Raw genomic sequence first — 22,497 nt, 5'->3', positions numbered from 1 at the left:
TGCACACCATTTGGTCCGCTGGTTGACGGTGGGCACGTACTCTTTCAGCCATCTCTGCCACAACATATCCGCGAGCTGTTGAGACCGCTTATAGTTGTCGCGCAGTGCTTCTGCTGAGCTCGCCGGAACGTTGGCTTCCTCTCGCTCCCCAGCAGGAAGACCGCGGATGAAGTGGTTGGGCGTTATTGCTTCGTCTTCAGCAGATTCTTGCGGGATATAGGTGAGGGGCCGTGAGTTCACCATGTCCTCAGCTTCAGCCAGCACGGTGTGAAGAATCTCGTCCGTCAGCTTCTTTCCATCGTGTAGAGCCTTGAGTGCGTCCTTCGCCGATCGTACTAGCCGCTCCCAAACTCCACCAAAGTGCGGCGCCGCCGGAGGATTGAAGTTCCAGCGAGTCCTCGCGTCTGTGAAAATGTCCGCACATTCCAGTTCGATGCACTTGACCTTCTGGACCAGTTCCTTACTGGCGGCTTGAAAGTTAGTGCCATTATCGGAGAAGATCTCCAGTGGTGCACCTCTCCGGCAGATGAAACGCCTGATCGCCATCATACACGACGCGCTGCTCAAGCTGTGGGCGACTTCCATATGGATTGCTCGAGTTACAAGGCACGTAAACAGACATATCCACCTCTTTTCGGCGCGTCTGCCGATGGTGACGATTACGGGACCGAAATAATCGATACCTACGTAGCTGAATGGACGCAATTAGGGTGTGAGGCGCTGCACCGGAAGAGGGGCCATCCTGGGAACTGCTGGTTGACACTTGTTGTTGTTGCACCACGTGCAGGTTTGCATCACCTTCAGGACTGCAGCTCTGATGTTCTGGACGTAGAACCGTTGGCGCAGTTCGTTTACCACCGTCTCTCGATTTGCATGGCCGAACTTCTGGTGGTAGAGATCAAGAAGCTTATTGGTGATGACATGTCCTTTCGGCAGCACGATGGGGAACCGCTGTTCAAATGGTAAGAATTCGGCGTGGGCCGAACGTCCTTCCATCCGGATGACTCCATACTCGTCCAGGAAAGGTGCCAACCGGTGTAGTGGGCTGGAACGTTCGATGGAGTGCCACTTCTGTTGTTCCAGTTCCCGGTTCTTAAGCAGAATCTTCTTCTCGTCCGGAAAACCTTCTTGTTGTGCAGCTTGCCACAGGTGGTTCTCTGCTCGTTGATATTCGTCGCGGGTAAGAGGGACTTTCACCAGCGATTCGGTCCGCATCACGGACCGTTCCAGGTTGAATGTGGCTCGTAGGGTTTGAATTGGCTGCTTTCTCTGCTTCCGGCGTAGATTGGTGATGAACCGGAACGCGCTGGCGACGCTCCTCACCATGGTCTTCCATCGCGAGAAGTGGGAAGGGTCGATGAGGCACGAGGCGAACTCAATCTCGTGAAAGAGGTGGAAAGCTCGCAGTTCTTCTCGGACGTTGGGCGCCGGCAGCTCCCGCAGGATCAGGTCTTCTTCTGGTATGAACAGCTCTTCCGGACCAAGCCATTCGCTGTCGCCGTCCAGTGGTGGTCCGTGTTTTCCCCATTTGGTCAGCACATCAGCGATGTTGAACTTGGTCGCTACGAACTGCCAGTCGTCCACATCGGTGTGGCTGAGGATTTCTCCGATTCGGTGGGCTACAAACTGTTTGTACTTCTTGTGGTCTGACCGGATCCACGACAGCTGCGTCGCGGAATCGGTGTGCATAACGGTTCGCTTAATGGGGAGGGTGTGATTCGCCTTAATCGCCGCCGCCATCCGAGCCCCTAGTGTTCCGGCTTGAAGTTCGAGGCGAGGAATAGACATGTACTGTAGCGGGTCCACCTTTGCTTTTCCCGTCACCAACGATACTTTCGGCTTACCGTGCACCCAGATTCGAAAGTACGCGACGGCCCCGTAAGCTTCCTCGCTTGCGTCCGTGAATACATGGAGTTCAAGGTTTACGTAGTCCGACAGTTTTGCTCCGAGGAAGTAGCATCGAGGGACGGTCATAGCTTGCACGCGCGGTAGAAGTGCGATCCATTTGAACCACTTTGCTGCCGAGCTCTCGTCCAAGACTTGATCCCACGGGCACCCATTTCTCCACAGGTCCTGGATGATGATTTTGCCGAAAATGGTAAACAGCGCCCACAAGCCGAGGGGATCGAAGAAGCTCATGACGATACTCAACAGGATCCGCTTGGTCGGCAATTTTCCCTCAGTTAGGTACGGCTGAAGATCATCGCGAAGGTTCGTGACAAACACGAAAACGTCGTCGATCGTGTTCCAGGACATGCCCAGGACTCGCTGCATACCGCTGCTCTTGTCGCCGCCGACGGTTACCAGCTGGCTTTCGACTTGAACTCCAAAATGCTGCAGGAACTCTGGGCTGTTCGACACCCACTTGCGTAGTTGAAACCCAGCTTTGGAGTGGATGAACGCGACCTCGGTAGCTCGCTTGATTGCCTCTCCAACGGTGAACGTCGAGTCCAAATAGTCATCGACGTAATGACTTCCAACGATTGCCTCAACAGCGTCCGGATACTGCTCGGAGTACTCTTCCGCATTCCTGTTTTTGATGTACTGAGCGGAGCAGGGTGAGCATGCCGCACCAAAGGTGGCGACATCCATCACGAAGGTCACCGGCTGGCTGGATCCGTTGGACCGGTACAGGAACCTCTGGGCGGATTTGTCACTCGGTTGAATCTGCAGCTGATGGTACATTTCGGCAATATCGCCACCGAAAGCGATGGGGCGTTCTCGAAATCGACTCAACACGGTAGGCAGACTTGTCAAAAGGTCTGGTCCTTTGAGCAACTCTGTGTTCAGTGACTTCCCTCGGACGGACGCTGCGGCGTCCCAGACAAGTCGGACCTTTTCCGGCTTTTTTGGGTGCTTAACGACGTTCAAGGGTAGGTACCAGATCTTGCCCGGCTCAGCTTGGTTCAGCTCGTTGGGTGTAGCGACGTGGGCGTAGCCTTTCCGCTGGTATTCGACGATTTGATCATCCACGTTCTTCTGCAAAGCCGGATCCTTCGCCAACTTCCGTTCCAGCGCTTGCATGCGCTTTAGCGCCATCGGAAAACTGTCCGGTAGCTGCGGGTTGTCGTTGCGCCAAAGGAGCCCCGTTTGGAAGCGATCGCCGACTCGGATTGTAGTCTTCTCGCGCTCTGCCGTCCTCTGTTGATTCGGGAAGCACAGCGATGGCCAGTCCGGAGTCTTCTAAGGTGAAATGTCTTCGAAGTAGTTCTTGTAGGTCATGGTCCGACAGATTACCGGCAGCGTGATGGCCGGTATACCCAGACACTACATCGTCGCCAGCTTGAGGGCCGTAGATTGTCCAACCGAGTTGAGTCCGAACAGCTATTGGCTCTCCAGGATTGCCAATGCGCGACTCGAGTGGAGCGTACACGTGTAGATGCTTGAGGCCGATCAGAATCTGCGGTGAACCATTTGCGAAGTCGGCCAGGGGGAGACCACGCAGATGTTTGAAGCGAGCTGCCACTTCCGAATACTGCACCTTTTGCTCTGGAAGCTGCAGGTGTTGTACCGTGTGCACGTTGCGCAGCAGAAATCGGTTTTGAGAATCCGCCGCGGAAACCGTCACATCCACCGACCTTGAATCTCGTTCCATCCGACTCATACCAGCTGTCCACTTGACGAGTATCGGCTTCCTGGTTCCTTTTAGCTTCATTTGATCCGCAACGCTGCTGTCCATCAAAGAGAAAGACGAACCTTCGTCAAGAAAGGCGACGACATCAAACGAGCGACCATCGTGGTAGATCTTGATCGGGACCACACGAAAGATCACGGGGTGTTGCTCCGAACTGTGCACGTGACAGTCCGTCGAAAGCGGTGCCGCCGGACCCGAAGGATGTAGCAGGGGGTGGTGACGTTCTTTGCAACTTCCAACATTGCAGTGCCCTTTGAAACGGCAACGCGTTTGCCCGTGTTCATTGAGACACAGCAGACATAAATTCCACTCCTCGGCAATATTCATTCGAGCTTCCCAAGCCAGCTTAAGGAAATCATCGCAGAACCGAATGCGGTGATCGGTTCGATTGCACGCGCGGCATGGTCTGCGACCTCCATAATCATCACCCCTGCTCTGCTTCGACAGCTGCTCGGCATCTAGGTGTGTGTTTAAGAATCCCTCGTCTCTACCTTTCAGCTTCTTTTCATGGCGGTCTCGGTTTGGGCGTCGCTCCTCCTGCGGTTCGAAGTAGGCTGTGGCCTCCGTCGCTTCGGACACTCTTTCCGAGAGAAAGTCTGCAAACGTGCTTAAGTTCACCGCAGCGAACTGACGCTTGTACCGAACCCACTCAACCTTGGTTGGATCGGGTAACTTTTCCACCAGTTCCGCGATAAGCATTGGGTTAACTAGGTGATCCACCAGTCCCGAGGCCACCAGATGGTCGCACAGTTGTTGCACGACTACGCCAAAATTGATGATCGTGGAAAGGCGATCCATTCGAGGGGACTCCGCTTTCCGAGCCTTTTGCATCAAGCAGTGCAGCAGTTGTTCCGGCCTGCCGTAGAGCAGTCTGAGCGTCTCGATTACCCTTGGGACAGATTCCGGGTACAGCAGACTGGTCTGCACACGTTCCAGCGCTCGTCCTTGGATGCTTGTCTGAAGTCTACCGAGATTCTCGAGGTTGGTCCAGTTACAAGCGCGGTTGCCGTTGTTAAAGCTGCTGATAAACATGGGCCAGTCCTCTGGCCGCCCCGTGAACACTGGTAGATTAGCAAATGGTCCTTTTCGTGCAGCAATCTGCGCTCTAGTCAGTTCGGGCACGTCGTAGAAATCCGGTGCTGGATTTGGAACCGGCGCTGGATTCGGGGCCGGCGCTGGGTTCGGGGCCGGCGCTGGATTCGGGGCCGGCGCTGGGTTCGGAGCCGGCGCTGGATTCGGGGCCGGCGCTGGATTCGGGGCCGGCGCTGGATTCGGAGCCGGCGCTGGATTCGGAGCCGGCGCTGGATTTGGAACCGGCGCTGGATTCGGGGCCGGCGCTGGGTTCGGAGCCGGAGCTGGATTCGGGGCCGGTGCTGGATTTGGAACCGGCGCTGGGTTCGGAGCCGGCGCTGGATTCGGGGCCGGCGCTGGATTCGGAGCTGGCGCTGGATTTGGAACCGGTGCTGGATTCGGGGCCGGCGCTGGGTTCGGAGCCGGCGCTGGATTCGGGGCCGGCGCTGGATTCGGAGCCGGCGCTGGATTTGGAACCGGCACTGGATTCGGGGCCGGCGCTGGGTTCTGAGCCGCCGCTGGGTTCGGAGTCAGCCGCGGAGACGGCGCCGGTAGCGGTGGTGCTGGCCACTGGAATTGATTCTGTGGATTCGGCCCCGGCGGTCTGGAAAACGAGTTCTCTGCTGACTTGCCAGTTTTCACGTCGGGATGTTTGATAGGGGTAGAATACTTCGGGAACGCTCCACGATAGTCGTTGAAAGGCACAATTTCTCCGCCTACAGCACCTTCTTCTTCTTGCGACCCGTTGACTACGTGTCTGAATTCCACGTAGAGTTCATTTCTCCGCTGGTTCAAATCGGCATCCAGCGCCGCCTTTTGCTCCAGCATCTGCCGCTCGAGACGAAGAATCATCAATCGCTTTTCCTGCTCTCGACGGAGTTGATTTTGAAAAGCTTCCTGGAGTTGCTGCATTTCGAGCCGATGCTGCAGCTCCGCGTCCTCCTGCTCTGTTGACCCATCCGGCTTATTGATGACCGATGGGTTGGGCTTGCCTGGCAGGGTTTCGTCCACTTTCTTGGAGTCTTCCACGACGGTTGCTCCGTCATCTTCGTCGCCGGTTTGGTCGACCGCATCACCCAGGCCAGTGCACTTCTTGCAAGTGAATGACAGGTCCTTGTTGGCTTCGGTGACCCCGGCGCATTGGAGATGGAAAAAACCCTGGCATTTCTCGCAGAATACCATCTGGCTTTCCTCGTTGGGGGGTTCTACGCACAGAGCACACTCGTAACCGGTGAGGTTATGTTTTCCGGGTGCGCTCATCGTAATTGATTCCTGAACTTCTTCAAACGGTTTGAAACTCGATATGAAGAACCTTAAATCGAGTCAAATGCAACCGGTTTGGCTAAAATCTTTTGAGTCAGTGCTGAGATAATTGACATAAAATTATGGTCACGTACATACACACACAGACATTTGTTAAATTTTCGATTCTGAAGAACCATTTTTCGAGCAGGATTACAGCCTTTCCTCAGAAAAAAATCAAACAAGATTGTAATTCTTTTCAATCAACCAGTCCTTGCCCTAAAACAAACAGGAAAGCAAAACTAGGTAAGTGTACTACTAGTCACTGTCACACATCGATCGTGCCAACAACTTTCGCATTTATGCAATTTCTGTGTGACTCTCGCTCGTGTGTCCCATCTCCTTGCAGTTGCAAGAATTGCATAACTCTTTTCCCCAAACAAGAAGCTCCTGGCCCAAGAGACAGCTTCCAACCAGGAAAAAACGGGGAAATGTGAAAAACGTGATCCGCAAGCGATTCCCATCGCGTCGTATCTGTCGAGCACCTTTTTTACTATAGTGAAAAAATGGCTTAAGGGTAAGTCGCATGAAGATCATTGAGAGGTGTATCACACACACGTGGTCGACATTTGTGCAGACATTCTATTTGTTCCTTTTTGTAACAGATTGGTAATAAGCGTTTGAATTTGACAGTGCTCCTATTTTCGCCCTAACTAAACAAATAACAAATTGAAAGTCTTCATTAAAAAGCTTAGAAATGTATGTCCCAAAATTCCGAAATCAGCATCATATACCCTGCCAATGACGAGAAAAATCGCATTTACACTGAAAGAAACCAACATAGCAAACTCAAGTGTTTTTTCACGTGAGAGTCTCCAAAAATTCACACCATAAGGTCACGTGCTTTTCCTTTGACCCGCACATGCTGTGCATGTCATATGGATATGAAAATCATTTAACACCAGCTGATCATAAGCGAAAAACCCGCACTCTTATTTCGTATGCTTTTCATTTCAGATTATAATGAATTTCACATCGATTTGCCCCATTCGCCATTTCCTTTGATTTTGAAGTGAAAAACACGTTAGATTCAAATGTTTTGCTTTTTAAATGCGTGTGGCAAAAAAAACTCTCCATTAGTAAGATGGCCACGGACGAGGCTGGTGAAGAATTTTCTTTTCGGATAAAAATAATCTTTTAGCCGAGCATTTAGCCGACTAGTTTCCTTAGGTCTCTTTTAATATTTGGGCGCGGTGGTAGGTAAAATCAAGAGAAATAGTAAAGTTGTTTAAAAATAATTCAAATTATTTCTTTTTTGTTTCAGAAGATTAGGTTCCGACCAGAGGTTGCCTTCGAAATCTGCTTCTGATTCGAAGCTGTTAATCCGTACAAAAGTTTACAAGCGGTGCCGGTGCCGGTGAGATTCATCACGGATATCAAGGGCGGGCTAGGGATCGGATAGCTGTAGGATCGTGAAGTGCTTGACCGTTCTGTTGCACTTTTTTTGCGGCCAGTTTGCACCCGTTCCCGAACCATCTGACCTTGACGATTCTCCGTTCCGGCAGGGCGTATTCTTGAGTACCTCGATGCACGAACTTCACAACACCGTTGGAACCTGATCAACATTCATCAACGCAGCGGAGCATTGGAAGTGAAGTGAATTTGTGATTTATGTGATTTAAATATATAAAAAAGTTTTTATGTATATAAATAAAACTTTTTTACCATTAACCCCGCGTAATAAATTTTTTTAAATAAGAAAACCCCTCACGTCGTTTTGAACACTTGATAACCATTGGAAAACCATTCAATTTAGACTACAAAATCATTTAACATTAGTGAGAAAATCATTGCAAATTCATAAGCGTTGTCACATGAAGTTAACGTGTTTTGCTTTTGAATTTTACCGTGTCGCGCGATGAGAATTTTCGAAGTGATTTGCACATGATATTCACATGCCAAGTCGTATGGGGCAGATTCACGTGTTAAACATGTGATATTGCTGTGTGCTTTTCTTTCAGTGTAACGCGCCCCGTGACAACGACGTGGTGCGAAAATGCATGCTTCCATGCTGCGAGGAGGCTTGGCCTCGCGGGAAAATCAAAGCGATTTATGACGTCGGAAGAAAATAAATTGGCTCGATCGCCGATACGAACCAGGTGAACCTCTGGGCGAGAGACGCATTTGTGCAAAACTTGCTGCCTGTGGAGAAATTCTGGTAGGGTTTGAGGGATTATGTCATTCTCATTTTTGAGCAAAGCAGTTTTTTTTTGTATGACAGAATTTTAGTTTAATTCTTTATTTGCTTACTTTTTAAAAGTTATAAAACTTTATTCAAGGATTTCTCAAACTTCTAACTCTACACAAATTTAGTATCGCCTACTCAACACTGAATATTCCAGCAGCTCCAATCAATGCACAGGTACTCCTATTATGCAATACCACACACAAGAAACGGAACGACAGGCTTCACGTGCGCGCGTTAGCACCATCAACTAAGTTCATGAGTAGGTACCTGTACTAGTCCCCATCGGCCGAGTCAAAAGCAATCAATGCACTATTGACAACCCACTAAGCACATGACATGACAATTAGAGGGCAGCCCACATATATTTGCGGGATTGTTACCTCTGTTCTGCTCTTGTGGACCAATAAGGGGGAGTAAGGAAATTTAACGGAAAAATGGATCTGCAAGTTTGTTGATCGGGAAGCGTGATTGTTGAGTAATACTCCCCCAACTGAGTCATTTAAATGGTGCATTGTTGGTGGTGGATTTGCTACATAATTGCAGGATGATGGTAGGTGATTTCTTTTCAATCTTTTTATTTGAGTAAAACATCCCAGAAAAAATACAAAAAAATTCAATCAAAAGGCTGGAATATAATTCCTACATGAAGAAGTATAATTGATAATAACTAGTTGACTCGTAACAAACATTAAAAACAGCATGACAAAATAGCTAAGCTATCGTTTCGAGTCGGTATTCCAAATATGAACTTTTCTCTCCAAGTCTCTCTTTTATATCGCCATCAAGTAGGCAACACGGATGAGTGCTCGACTGGCCAGTTGATTGCAGCGTGCTGAAAAGAAACGCATTAAAACGAATCGATGAACGGAATGAAATCGTAATCTGGCTCGAGTAAATTCAATTTCGCCTGCTGGTAGACACCATGATATGAATTTGGATGTGACACAGTAGCAAAATTAGGATTTAATTTGGAATGAATTTAAACAATATTTTTTTTTTAAATTTATTTTTCTTTGCGAATGACATTAAACCAAATCAACCGTTTAAAGATTTTATCAATTTCTAAAATCATTTTTCAATCAATTTTTCAAGTTATGGAAAGACTGACTCTTATTTTTTTTAAAGTTTTCAATTTCAAACTACCGTCATCAGGGGTGACATTGGGTCTGGGGGGTGAGATTGGATCATACAAATTTAAGCATTTTTGTATGACCCAATCTCACCCCCCAGACCCAATGTCACCCCTGATGACGGTATGCTTCAGTTCAATTTATTTACAATTTACTGAGTTTACTGAGTTGGATAAATATGATGAGTGCTGAAATAATCAAGATCCATTAAAAAACGTATTCCATGTCCATTAGCCTGTCCCATTTTGAGGTCATGTCGAGGAATTTCAGGTGCTCACTTCTTAAATGATAGATTATGATGTTAGGAACAATGTTTTCTTAGACAAGAAAAAATAATAAAATACTTTCTCGCACCCCCTTGTCGATTTACTGAAAAAAGTCACTTTTTTGAACAAATTTTCTAAAATCGCTTGGAATTAATACAAAAACTGTTTCGATCAGGTGTGTATTATCTTCAAACGATAGGTTTTTGTCCATAGATTAAGATGCACTATCAATATTGGACCAAAATTTAATTTTTTGGACTCTCCCAGGCGGATTTGTGTCGAAAAAATCGCATTTTTTCGAAACTTTTTTCAGAAATGTTCATTTAATTTAGGGTAGCCTATTTTTCCCAGTGAAACCAATACATGCAGCTTATAGGAAATTTCATGGCGAATATTTTTCCCTCTGAGAAAATCCAATTTCGACACTCCAGAGCCGAGATATTTGAGTTTTAGTGAGGAAAAAAGTGCCAATTTTCAAAATTTCTCAGAATTCAGAAGCAAGGCCTACTAATAACACGATGTAGCAAGCATATGTCTCAAAGGTCAGAGTATGCTTTTTTATAGTAATTTTGGCCGCTGAATCCGAATCTGCAATCAAATTTCGTGTAAACAGTGATGTTTTGGAGCTACACCCTTTTGGAATGTTATTTGCGTGTTTAAGAGGCAGTTTTTGTAAATATTGCTCGGTTTGTTCTAGAGGTCGTATCGAGGTGCTCCGATTTGGATGAAACTTTCAGCGTTTGTTTGTCTATACATGAGATGAACTCATGCCAAATGTGAGCCCTCTACGACAAAGGGAAGTGGGGTAAAACGGGCATTGAAGTTTGAATTTTCCGAGGATTTGGAATATGACAAAAGTAAGACTAAAAGTGCCGCTATGGATGCCTACAGGACAATAACTAACGTTGTAAAATGTTTGTTCTAGAAAAATCGAAAAACTATGAGAGAAACTGCGATTGGCCAAAAAGTTATTACCGTAGGCTTATAGTCCATGAAATTCCCTAACTTTTGATCTAAAAGAGTATGGGTGTTGCTGGCTGTTGCAAAAAGATATTGAGGTTTTTTAAAAAAACAAAAGCTATGAGAAAAGTTTAAACCAATCCTGGATGTCTATGGCTCATTTTGAAGTGCTTCAAAAGACCTTTTGAATGCATCTAAGAGAGTTGGAATTGATGAAGTTTTACGGAAATGAGAGCAATTTTAAGATTTTTTTATGTTTTTTTGGACATCAAACTTCATTGCCCGTTTTACCCCACTTTCCTTTATCGTAGAGGGCTCATATTTGGCATGAGTTCATCTCATGTATAGACAAACAAACGCTGAAAGTTTCATCCAAATCGGAGCACCTCGATACGACCTCTAGAACAAACCGAGCAATATTTACAAAAACTGCCTCTTAAACACGCAAATAACATTCCAAAAGGGTGTAGCTCCAAAACATCACTGTTTACACGAAATTTGATTTCAGATTCGGATTCAGCGGCCAAAACTACTATATAAAAGCATACCCTGACCTTTGAGACATATGCTTGCTACATCGTGTAATTAATAGGCCTTGCTTCTGAATTCTGAGAAATTTTGAAAATTGGCACTTTTTTCCTCACTAAAACTCAAATATCTCGGCTCTGGAGTGTCGAAATTGGATTTTCTCAGAGGGAAAAATATTCGCCATGAAATTTCCTATAAGCTGCATGTATTGGTTTCACTGGGAAAAATAGGCTACCCTAAATTAAATGAACATTTCTGAAAAAAGTTTCGAAAAAATGCGATTTTTTCGACACAAATCCGCCTGGGAGAGTCCAAAAAATTAAATTTTGGTCCAATATTGATAGTGCATCTTAATCTATGGACAAAAACCTATCGTTTGAAGATAATACACACCTGATCGAAACAGTTTTTGTATTGATTCCAAGCGATTTTAGAAAATTTGTTCAAAAAAGTGACTTTTTTCAGTAAATCGACTAGGGGGTGCGAGAAAGTATTTTATTATTTTTTCTTGTCTAAGAAAACATTGTTCCTAACATCATAATCTATCATTTAAGAAGTGAGCACCTGAAATTCCTCGACATGACCTCAAAATGGGACAGGCTAATGTCCATGTATTCATGTATATCCACATTTTGAATCATTTTTTTTGTTTGAAAATTATTATTTTTCGTAACAAGTGCTAAAATGTTCCAAGTGTTTCTATTCGGCTCTGTTATTGTTGGTAGAGACAAGTAGGCTGTTTCGTCGTTCAAGAATGACATGAAAAGTAAGTAGTTTCACAACGGAATTGCAAAAAAAATTGGTTTCTTAATCCGCAATCAACTATTCAAATTTGACTGAAATAAGGTCGCAGATCTCGAGTTTGATGTTAAAAGTAAAAAAAGATTTTTTTTTATGATTCGATTATCTGAAGTCCCATACGAACCTTCGAATGATCGAACTTCGGATAATCTAAACTTCTGATAATTGAGGTTTTGGATATTTGAGTCTGGACTGTAGTTCAAATGTATGACTAGAGATTTAAGCACGCAGAAAAATGTTTTGTAGAATCAGCCTGTACGATGTTTGAATCAACAAATTTTATGTTGAATATAATCAACAACAAAATTGGGTTGAAACAAACCTTGATTTTCTCAATTCCACAAAAGTCTTTTGTTGTTTTGAAAAAGCTGCTTTGACATTTAGGGTTGATTCAACCAACATCATGATTTTCAAATCAACAAAACGTTCTGTTGATTCAAATATGCCTTATTTTTCTGCGTGAATATAAAAAAATCAATGTCTTTATTGACTTTTTTTTATCAAAAATTCAGTTTAAATTTATAATGAAGTTTTGATTAGAGGGTTAAAGAGATATATTTCTCTAAAATCCGTATTATTATAAATTGATTTATCATAAAGAAAAAAGTTCAATCTTTGTAATGTTTAGGGGTCGATGTTTTTCTTCAAAATTTTAAAATAATATATGAAAAAAGCAATTGAAAGTTCACATCTCTTACGCAGAAGCAAATCACAAATCATAGAACCAAATTAGAAAGCAAATTATTCTGTTGATTACCACTGGAACACCCAACGCATGTCCAACTTACACGGACGCCCAAGCCACCCAAAAAAGGTGGAACGGTAACTTCAACTCGCTGGTTCTCGGGCATTACTCAACCAATCGGGACGATTCTTGTTTCCAGTGATTTGTACGAATGTCTAGATGGTCCTAAAATTTTGCAGACCTTGATTTGAAAAAATCTGCAATTTCTGCGACCGAAAACATCGTTCCAACATTTTTTAAACGACTGCCTCCGCGGAATTTTTGGCGAATTTTTTTTTACACGCGAAAAAAAAAGGTTGGAACGATGTTTTTGATCGCAAGTTCTAGAATCATCTAGACATCCTAACAAATCAAGGGAAAGAAGAATCATCTTGATTGGTTGAGTTATGCCCGAGAACCATTGTGAGTTGAAGTTACCGTTCCAACTTTTTTGGAGCCTTGAGCGTTGGAATGTTAATAGAATTGCTGTGACACATTGGAGGAAATTTAAACCGTTAAGAATTTGTAGGTTGATATTAGTTCTATTCTTCCAATAGTAGTCTGGTGCGAATCGGAACTAGAGTCTGAAAAGAGATAATCACAATTGGTTGATGGTATAGCAAAAAACGTTATAACTTTGGACAAAAATAACTCCAAGGTTCAATCCAGATGCCGGTATCTGAAAAAAATTATGTCGTTTTAATTGTTAGCTATACACGTAACAATAATTTAAAATAAATTTCCAACAAACTTCGTAAATCAATGATCAATGACATCTCACTCCGATCCGATTCGAATCGCTCAATGAAACGACTTATTTGTCCCGAGCCCGGAATCTAGGTCTGCAGACCCGTTCCACGTAAGGAAACGCTTCCGATCGCACCATAAACCATGTTTAGTTCCGCACCACGGACCGTTTTGGGACAGTCAAGAAATGTAACCGACACGCAACTTTGCTTGAACATCTCCCAAATCCGACAATTTCCCACCTGACCAAAACGAGTGACAGTAGCAGAATAAAGTCACATAATTATGCTTCCCCAACATCGTGGAACAGCAACAGTTCGCTCCAGTTAACCATAACTTTGAGAAATGCAATTTAAAACAGTTGAGCAGTTGAAACGCTTTGAGATGCTGCGACCGACCCGGGGGCAAGCCTTAAGTTTAAGGTCTTACGGAAAAAAGTAACGTAATCTTTATTTCCGCTCCGCATTACCATTAGCATCCAAGAGCAGAGCGTTTTATGGTGCGGTGCGTTAGTAACTTCACTGTGTAGTTAGCAGTATCAACCACACCAAAGCTTATGCTACCAGTCAGCCAGCAGCAGCAGCTTCTGGAAGGAATGTGGAAAAAAGCACTTTTACTTTTATTCCCACGCCACCACCATGTCGTTCCCTCCCCCTGCCTAAGCCGGTACAGTGGTACCGTAAACTTGAAAAATTAAAAACCGATTCTGCACTGCGCTGAACGGACAAGCCCCATTTAGCCGGGGCGGCGAAGCATGGTTGAATGCGATCTAAATGGAATTGATTCGGTTTGGGAGCGATTGATTGTTCAATGAACGGAGCAAAGCTTGACATTTCATTAGGTTAGGTTTTTGGGGTGCGTTGATTTGTGGTTTATTCGGGTTTTTAAAACGTCAATTTTATGGTTAGCTTAATCTTTAGGGTAACTTTGATTTGTAAAAGGGGTTTGAAACAACAAAAGTGATATCTACAATTTTATACAACTGAGCAATTCTCTACGAAATCGCCCGATTTCGACCACAAACTTTGAGGGGCCTATGACCAAAGAAGTTATCTTGTGTCATTACTTCCCAAACCCAAACAAGTCTCCATTAGGATGTAACAAAAATGACTTTTTGGCGGGCATTCAAGGGTTTGTTCCGGTGGGCATACTGAGCCCAAATCCCAAATTTGAGCTTGATTGGACGTAACAGGAGCTGGCGCTCCGCCCTTCAATTTTAAATGGGATTTAACCCGTAAAAAAAGATTTTTTCAAAAATGTCACTTTTTGAGGCATTTTGGCCAATGAAGCGTTTAATTTCAACATCATTGGCGTATAGGCCAGATCCTTGCGCATCTTTTGGTATATATAACATTGAAATTTGGAGCACCCTGGAGCTCGGTACAGACCTTCAAAGTTTGGCAATTTTTCGAAAAATCAGCCCCGGCAAAAAGATATGCGTCGCGCCTCGCGACGCCCTAGACGTTATTTGATTTGCGCTTCAATGGCCAAAATGCCTCAAAAAGTGACATTTTTGAAAAAACCTTTTTTTACGGGTTAAATCCCATTTAAAATTCAAATGCAAAGCGCCAGCTCCTGTAACGTCCAATCAAGCTCATATTTTGGATTTGGGCTCAGTATGCCCACCGGAACAAACCCTTGAATGCCCGCAAAAAAGTCATTTTTGTTACACTCTACTCTCCATACAAGTTTGGCAGCTGTCCATATAAAAATGGAAAGTAAATATTCGAAAATCTGTAACTTTTATATGAACATTCTGATCAATTTGATGTCTTCGACATAGTTGCAGGTATTGTTGAGGAACATTCAGAAAAAATAGGTACACGGAAAAAAATAAATAAAAATGTTTAAGTATTTTTTGATTTTTTAACTATTTTTTTTTTCACAAAAACTAAATTTCCTAAGATACATATTTTTTCGATTTGCGAGATTTTTTTTTATATGTTTTGGGACATTTTTTTATATGTTATGGGACAAAACCCGCAAGTTTTGAGCCATAGAGAAGCATGGTCAAAAATTCTGCCGCTGAGTATGAATTTTTGAAAAAATAGTGATTTTTGGAAGATCGAAATTTTTACCCATAACATTTTCTGACCGAAAGTGAACGATGAAAGTTGGATCATTAGTTGCTAAGATATCGAAATTAGAAAAAGGGGGGGAGGGGGGGTTGTTTGTGTGAGATTAAGAAAACTTCAATTTTCATGTTTCTTTTTCTTTAAGCCGCTGCACAGTGGGCGAAATCGGACCCAAAATCGGACATAATTGAACGCGGCTGGTTCCCTGGTGAAAATCGAGTGCAAATAGTCATTCCTATCTAAAATTATCTGATCTTTACAATAACAATATTTTCAGATTTTTAAAATTTGACCTAACATTCGAAAACGGCCAAAAATGCTTTTATAGCGAAATCGGTGCTAAAAGGACCGTAGATGATTTTTGCGGTGCAAGTGGTTGTTTTTACTAGATTTCTGGGACATTTTCACATAAGTTACGGCCCAAAAGATCCTTCGCTCTTAATACAGAGAGATTTTCAAAAAAAAAATTATGGGGAATTGGGGCAAAATGGACCCTTTGTCGTTTCGTTCGGTGGATGAAACCATCACCAATCGATTCCCCGGATTTTTTTACATCAGAGACAATAGTTTTCATACCGGGGAACTAACCGCGATGAATTAAGTCCGATTTTGGGTCCGACTTCGCCCACTGTGCGCTGTATCTCAGCAACCAGAGGTCCATTCTTCAATGTCTCTATTTTTTTCTGAATAGTCCTCAACAAAACCTACAACTTTGTCGAAGACACCAAATTGATCGGAAATTCATTCAAAAGTTACATCTGCCAAAATTGTATGTAAACATGTATGGGTGAACCAATGAAACAAAATAACATCTTTGGTCATAGGAAATGCCTTAACAAAGTTTAGCCAAATAAAAAAATACCGGTCTGGTTTTGATAGAGAATTGATCATATTTACACTATTTACACAAATCAGTTTTAGAATGTAATAGTTCTGGTTAAAGTTTTAGCAAGTAGATTAAATTTGACTTATTGATTAAAAGTTACATCTATCTCAAGGTATTCATACAAAATGCACTTTTAAAACTCAAATATCTCGAAAAAGCGCTGGCCAAGTTTTATGCACCAGGTTGCATTCGAAAGGAGAGATCTAGAACTTAACTGCAGACCCAACAGAGATATAAATAAATAACCAATTTCGTAATATAAAAAGGACTTTCTCCAAAACTTCTGGATTAAATTCCCATTTAAACGATGAACACTACCTACTGAGTTTTTTTCTATGATTCAAATAAAATAATTTCCATAAATGTCGTATCGATTTGATAATATTTTCATGTTTCAACAAAATATTTTCATCATTAAAATTATTGTGCAATTCCTACTAACTTGGACTTCGCACTATATTGTTGCTATCGATCGCACTATTGCGACTTGTCAAACTGCCTTGGGAAATTTAAATTATCCTCAAAAACGATCAAAGCGAGCCGAGGTTGCTCGCTCGTTTTCACCTGTCAATCGCACTTTTAAAGTGCTAAAAGTTCTGTTTGGTGGAAACTGCGATTGAAAATGTAAATAAACAATACGTGGTTGCTTAGCTTTTTGAACTTTTGTCGTCAAAAGTGCGAGAAAAAAGTTCGAGCTAAATCCAAGTTACAGTGCAAGGATCAACTGAATGGAAAAAATGAAAGGTGTCGTATCGCCTCTTCGTTACGCGATATCGAAAAATATAGCTCGGATTCATGATATGGGACAAAAATTACCCCTTAGAACAAAGTTTCTTGCAAATCAAAGAGGGGTCGGGCAACTTTTTCCGATTTCGTGTGAGTTGGTGGAGATTTACCCATAAAGTAAAACAATAGTGAGATAAAAAGCGAGAAATATTTTACAAGTTTTGTAAGTTGTGAGGTTTAGTTAGGAAATAGTACATTGAAATAAATACGTTGTTTAAAAATAATATATTGTCACACAAATCAAAGAACTCATATTAGATTAATTTGAGTATTTGACTAACGTTAAAAAACGTGTAAATCTCAATCTCCATATTTTTATTCTTTTGGATATTTGCAAAAAATGGAATTAAAAGCTTGACAACAGGACTTTAGATGTACAGTTGTCCTGAATTCAAAAAAAATCAGAAATTCTTAGATTGAATGCTGTTTTAAAAAAAAATCGACTCTGCATTGAAAATTAACTAATCTACTAATCTTAAAAATATTTCCAAAGTAACATAATTATCAACACAGGAAATGCTTTTAAGTCGACTGTACTTCTACATCCAATGAAATGTTGAAAAAAACAAGTTTGAAATTGAGGGCCTGTAGACTGACACAAGGCTCTAGAATGCCAAAAACTTTATTGTTACTCATACCGAATTGATCGCAAGAGTCTGACCTACATTTTAATATGTAGGAACAAATTTACCAAATAATTGATAGTTGCGTGTTTTAATCCATCTAAATCAGAATGTCATCATGTCATGTACCAACAGGGCCGTATCTAAGGGGGGTGTTATGGGTGTTCAACACCCCCCATGGAAAAAATGGTTTACACCCCTAACGCCCCCCTAATGCCCCAAAAAAACAAGGCCATTTAAACATGTTTAAAAAGGACTTTGATCGCTAATTCCCATAGAAAAACTCAACTTTCACTAGATACGCCCTCATAAAAATATTTAAAAAAAAACTTTGATCGTTGAAGCCAATAAAAAAACTCAACTCTTACTTTATACGCCCTCATAAAAATATAAAAAACGACATTGATAGTTGACGCCAAGAAAAAAAACTCAACTCTTACTAAATACGCCCTCATAAAAATATTAAAAAAAAAACTTTGATGTTGAAGCCAATAAAAAAAACTCAACTCTTACTAAACACGCCCTCATAAAAATATAAAAAAACGACATTGAAAGTTGACGCCAAGAAAAAAAACTCAACTCTTACTAAATACGCCCTCATAAAAATATTAAAAAAAAACTTTGATCGTTGACGCCAAGAAAAAAATATTAAAAAAACGACATTGATCGTTGACGCCAAGAAAAAAAACTCAGCTCTTACTAAATACGCCCTCATAAAAATATAAAAAAAAACTTTGATCGTTGAAGCCAAAAAAATAACTCAACTCTTACTAAATACGCCCTCATAAAAATATTAAAAAAAAAAACTTTGATCGCTGACGCCAAGAAAAAAACTTAGCTCTTACTAAATACGCCCTCATAAAAATATTTAAAAAACGACATTGATCGTTGACGCCAAGAAAAAAACTCAACTCTCACTAAATACGCCCTCATCAAAATATTTAACAAAAAAACTTTGATCGTTGAAGCCAAAAAAATAACTCAACTCTTACTAAATACGCCTTCATAAAAATATTTAAAAAACGATATTGATCGTTGACGCTAAGAAAAAAACTCAACTCTTACTAAATACGCCCTCATAAAAATGTTAAAAAAAAATTTTGATCGCTGACGCCAAGAAAAAAAACTCAGCTCTTACTAAATACGCCCTCATAAATATATTTAAAAAAACATTGATCATTGAAGCCAAGAAAATAACTCAACTCTTACTAAATACGCCCTCATAAAAATATTTAAAAAACGACATTGATCGTTGACGCCAAGAAAAAAAACTCAACTCTTACTAAATACGCCCTCATCAAAATATTAAAAAAAAAACTTTGATCGTTGAAGCCAAAAAAAATAACTCAACTCTTACTAAATACGCCTTCATAAAAATATTTAAAAAACGATATTGATCGTTGACGCCAAGAAAAAAACTCAACTCTTACTAGATACGCCATCATAAACATGTTTAAAAAGGACTTTGATCGCTAATTCCCATAGAAAAACTCAACTTTCACTAGATACGCCCTCATAAAAATATTTAAAAAAAAACTTTGATCGTTGAAGCCAATAAAAAAACTCAACTCTTACTAAACACGCCCTCATAAAAATATTAAAAGAACGACATTGATCGTTGACGCCAAGAAAAAAACTCAACTTTCACTAAATACGCCCTCATAAAAATATTTAACAAAAACACTTTGATCGTTGAAGCCAAAAAAATAACTCAACTCTTACTAAACACGCCATCATAAAAATATTAAAAGAACGACATTGATCGTTGACGCCAAGAAAAAAACTCAACTTTCACTAAATACGCCCTCATAAAAATATTTAACAAAAAAACTTTGATCGTTGAAGCCAATAAAAAAACTCAACTCTTACTTTATACGCCCTCATAAAAATATAAAAAACGACATTGATAGTTGACGCCAAGAAAAAAAACTCAACTCTTACTAAATACGCCCTCATAAAAATATTAAAAAAAAAACTTTGATCGTTGAAGCCAATAAAAAAACTCAACTCTTACTAAACACGCACTCATAAAAATATTAAAAGAACGACATTGATCGTTGACGCCAAGAAAAAAACTCAACTTTCACTAAATACGCCCTCATAAAAATATTTAACAAAAAAACTTTGATCGTTGAAGCCAATAAAAAAACTCAACTCTTACTTTATACGCCCTCATAAAAATATAAAAAACGACATTGATAGTTGACGCCAAGAAAAAAAAACTCAACTCTTACTAAATACGCCCTCATAAAAATATTAAAAAAAAACTTTGATCGTTGAAGCCAATAAAAAAACTCAACTCTTACTAAACACGCACTCATAAAAATATTAAAAGAACGACATTGATCGTTGACGCCAAGAAAAAAACTCAACTTTCACTAAATACGCCCTCATAAAAATATTTAACAAAAAAACTTTGATCGTTGAAGCCAATAAAAAAACTCAACTCTTACTTTATACGCCCTCATAAAAATATAAAAAACGACATTGATAGTTGACGCCAAGAAAAAAAACTCAACTCTTACTAAATACGCCCTCATAAAAATATTAAAAAAAAAACTTTGATCGTTGAAGCCAATAAAAAAACTCAACTCTTACTAAACACGCACTCATAAAAATATTAAAAGAACGACATTGATCGTTGACGCCAAGAAAAAAACTCAACTTTCACTAAATACGCCCTCATAAAAATATTTAACAAAAAAACTTTGATCGTTGAAGCCAATAAAAAAACTCAACTCTTACTTTATACGCCCTCATAAAAATATAAAAAACGACATTGATAGTTGACGCCAAGAAAAAAAACTCAACTCTTACTAAATACGCCCTCATAAAAATATTAAAAAAAAAACTTTGATCGTTGAAGCCAATAAAAAAACTCAACTCTTACTAAACACGCACTCATAAAAATATTAAAAGAACGACATTGATCGTTGACGCCAAGAAAAAAACTCAACTTTCACTAAATACGCCCTCATAAAAATATTTAACAAAAAAACTTTGATCGTTGAAGCCAATAAAAAAACTCAACTCTTACTTTATACGCCCTCATAAAAATATAAAAAACGACATTGATAGTTGACGCCAAGAAAAAAAACTCAACTCTTACTAAATACGCCCTCATAAAAATATTACAAAAAAAAACTTTGATCGTTGAAGCCAATAAAAAAACTCAACTCTTACTAAACACGCCCTCATAAAAATATTAAAAGAACGACATTGATCGTTGACGCCAAGAAAAAAACTCAACTTTCACTAAATACGCCCTCATAAAAATATTTAACAAAAAAACTTTGATCGTTGAAGCCAAAAAAATAACTCAACTCTTACTAAATACGCCCTCATAAAAATATTTAAAAAACGACATTGATCGTTGACGCAAAGAAAAAAACTCAACTCTTACTAAATACGCCCTCATAAAAATATTAAAAAAAAACTTTGATCGTTGACGCCAAGAAAAAAACTCAACTCTTACTAAATACGCCCTCATAAAAATGTTAAAAAAATTTTTTGATCGCTGACGCCAAGAAAAAAAACTTAGCTCTTACTAAATACGCCCTCATAAAAATATTTAAAAAAATCTTTGATCGTTGAACCCAATAAAAAAACTCAACTCTTACTTTATACGCCCTCATAAAAATATTTAAAAAACGACATTGATCGTTGACGCCAAGAAAAACACTCAACTCTTACTAAATACGCCCTCATACAAATAAAAAAAAAAAAACTTTGATCGCTGACGCCAGGAGAAAAACTCAACTCTTACTAAATACGCCCTTATAAAAAACTTTGAACGCTGACGCCCAAAGTAAAAATCAACTCTTAATAAATAAACCTTCATAGAATAATTAAAAAAAAAACTATTATCGAATAATTAAAAAAAAAACTATTATCGTTGACGCCCAGAGAATAACTAAACTCTAACTAGAAACACCCTTATCAAAAAATATTGAAAAAAAACTCAGATAGTTAACGCCAAGAGAAAATTTCAATTCTCACAAAACACGCCCTCATAAAATTATTTAAAAAAAAACATTGATCGTTGACGCCCAAAGAAAAACTCAATTCTTACTAAATGCGCCCTAATAACAATATTTAAAAAATGTCATTGATCATTGACGCCAAGAGAATAACTCATTACACCTCCATTTTTTTAAACTTTGAAAGAAAAAAAACTCAACTGTCGTCCTCATAAAATATTAAAAAATATATTTTGATAGTTAACTTACACAGAAAAATCAAAAACGCACTAGAGACACCTAGCTATTGTCATCATTATGCCTTTGACTGACAAGATACGATCTCTTGGATTAATTTTTAAAAACTTTGATCGTTACGTTAACAAACAGAGCAAAATTTAACTTTTAGCCACAGGGTTTTTTTTTAAATAATGGTCTTACTTTACTTTACTTTTACTGCTCAGACAACCCCCGGGTCATGAGCTGTCTCCAGATGCGCTGCCACTGAACTCGGTCTTGGGCTGCTACTCTTCAATTCCGACTCGGGACTCCCACACTTCGAAGATCTTCCTCCACTTGGTCTAACCACCTTGCACGTTGCGCCCCCCTCCGCCGCGTTCTAGACGGCTCCGAATTGAACACCAACTTCACCGGATTGGTAGTCTGGTTCGGTTGGCGCGCATCCAGCGCGTCCGGCATTCTCGCGACGTGTCCGGCCCACCTAATCCGGCCAGCCTTGGCGACTTTCCGAATGCTTGGCTTGCCGTAGAGTTGCGCCAGCTCGTGGTTCATCCTTCTCCGCCACACAGTGTTCTCA

The 22,497-nt window shown here is 40.8% G+C and overlaps 2 protein-coding genes across 2 annotated transcripts; both read right to left on the bottom strand.

The window, feature by feature from the left end:
• Positions 1–705: 705 nt before the first annotated feature.
• Positions 706–4,666, bottom strand: LOC120418973 (uncharacterized). The gene is made up of 2 exons (XM_039581519.1): positions 3,272–4,666; positions 706–3,183 (listed from the first exon to the last, which is right to left on the bottom strand). Exons 1-2 carry the CDS (start codon positions 4,664–4,666, stop codon positions 706–708), a joined length of 3,873 nt encoding a protein of 1,290 aa, XP_039437453.1.
• A 73-nt stretch (positions 4,667–4,739) lies between these two features.
• LOC120418972 (brain acid soluble protein 1-like) lies at positions 4,740–5,965 on the bottom strand. Its single transcript, XM_039581518.1, has 2 exons — positions 5,426–5,965; positions 4,740–5,309 (listed from the first exon to the last, which is right to left on the bottom strand). Exons 1-2 carry the CDS (start codon positions 5,963–5,965, stop codon positions 4,740–4,742), a joined length of 1,110 nt encoding a protein of 369 aa, XP_039437452.1.
• Positions 5,966–22,497: the final 16,532 nt, after the last annotated feature.

The sequence above is a fragment of the Culex pipiens genome, chromosome 2 (genome assembly GCF_016801865.2).
Source record: "Culex pipiens pallens isolate TS chromosome 2, TS_CPP_V2, whole genome shotgun sequence".
NCBI lineage: Eukaryota > Metazoa > Arthropoda > Insecta > Diptera > Culicidae > Culex > Culex pipiens.
This window is presented reverse-complemented; position numbering and strand designations above follow the sequence as displayed.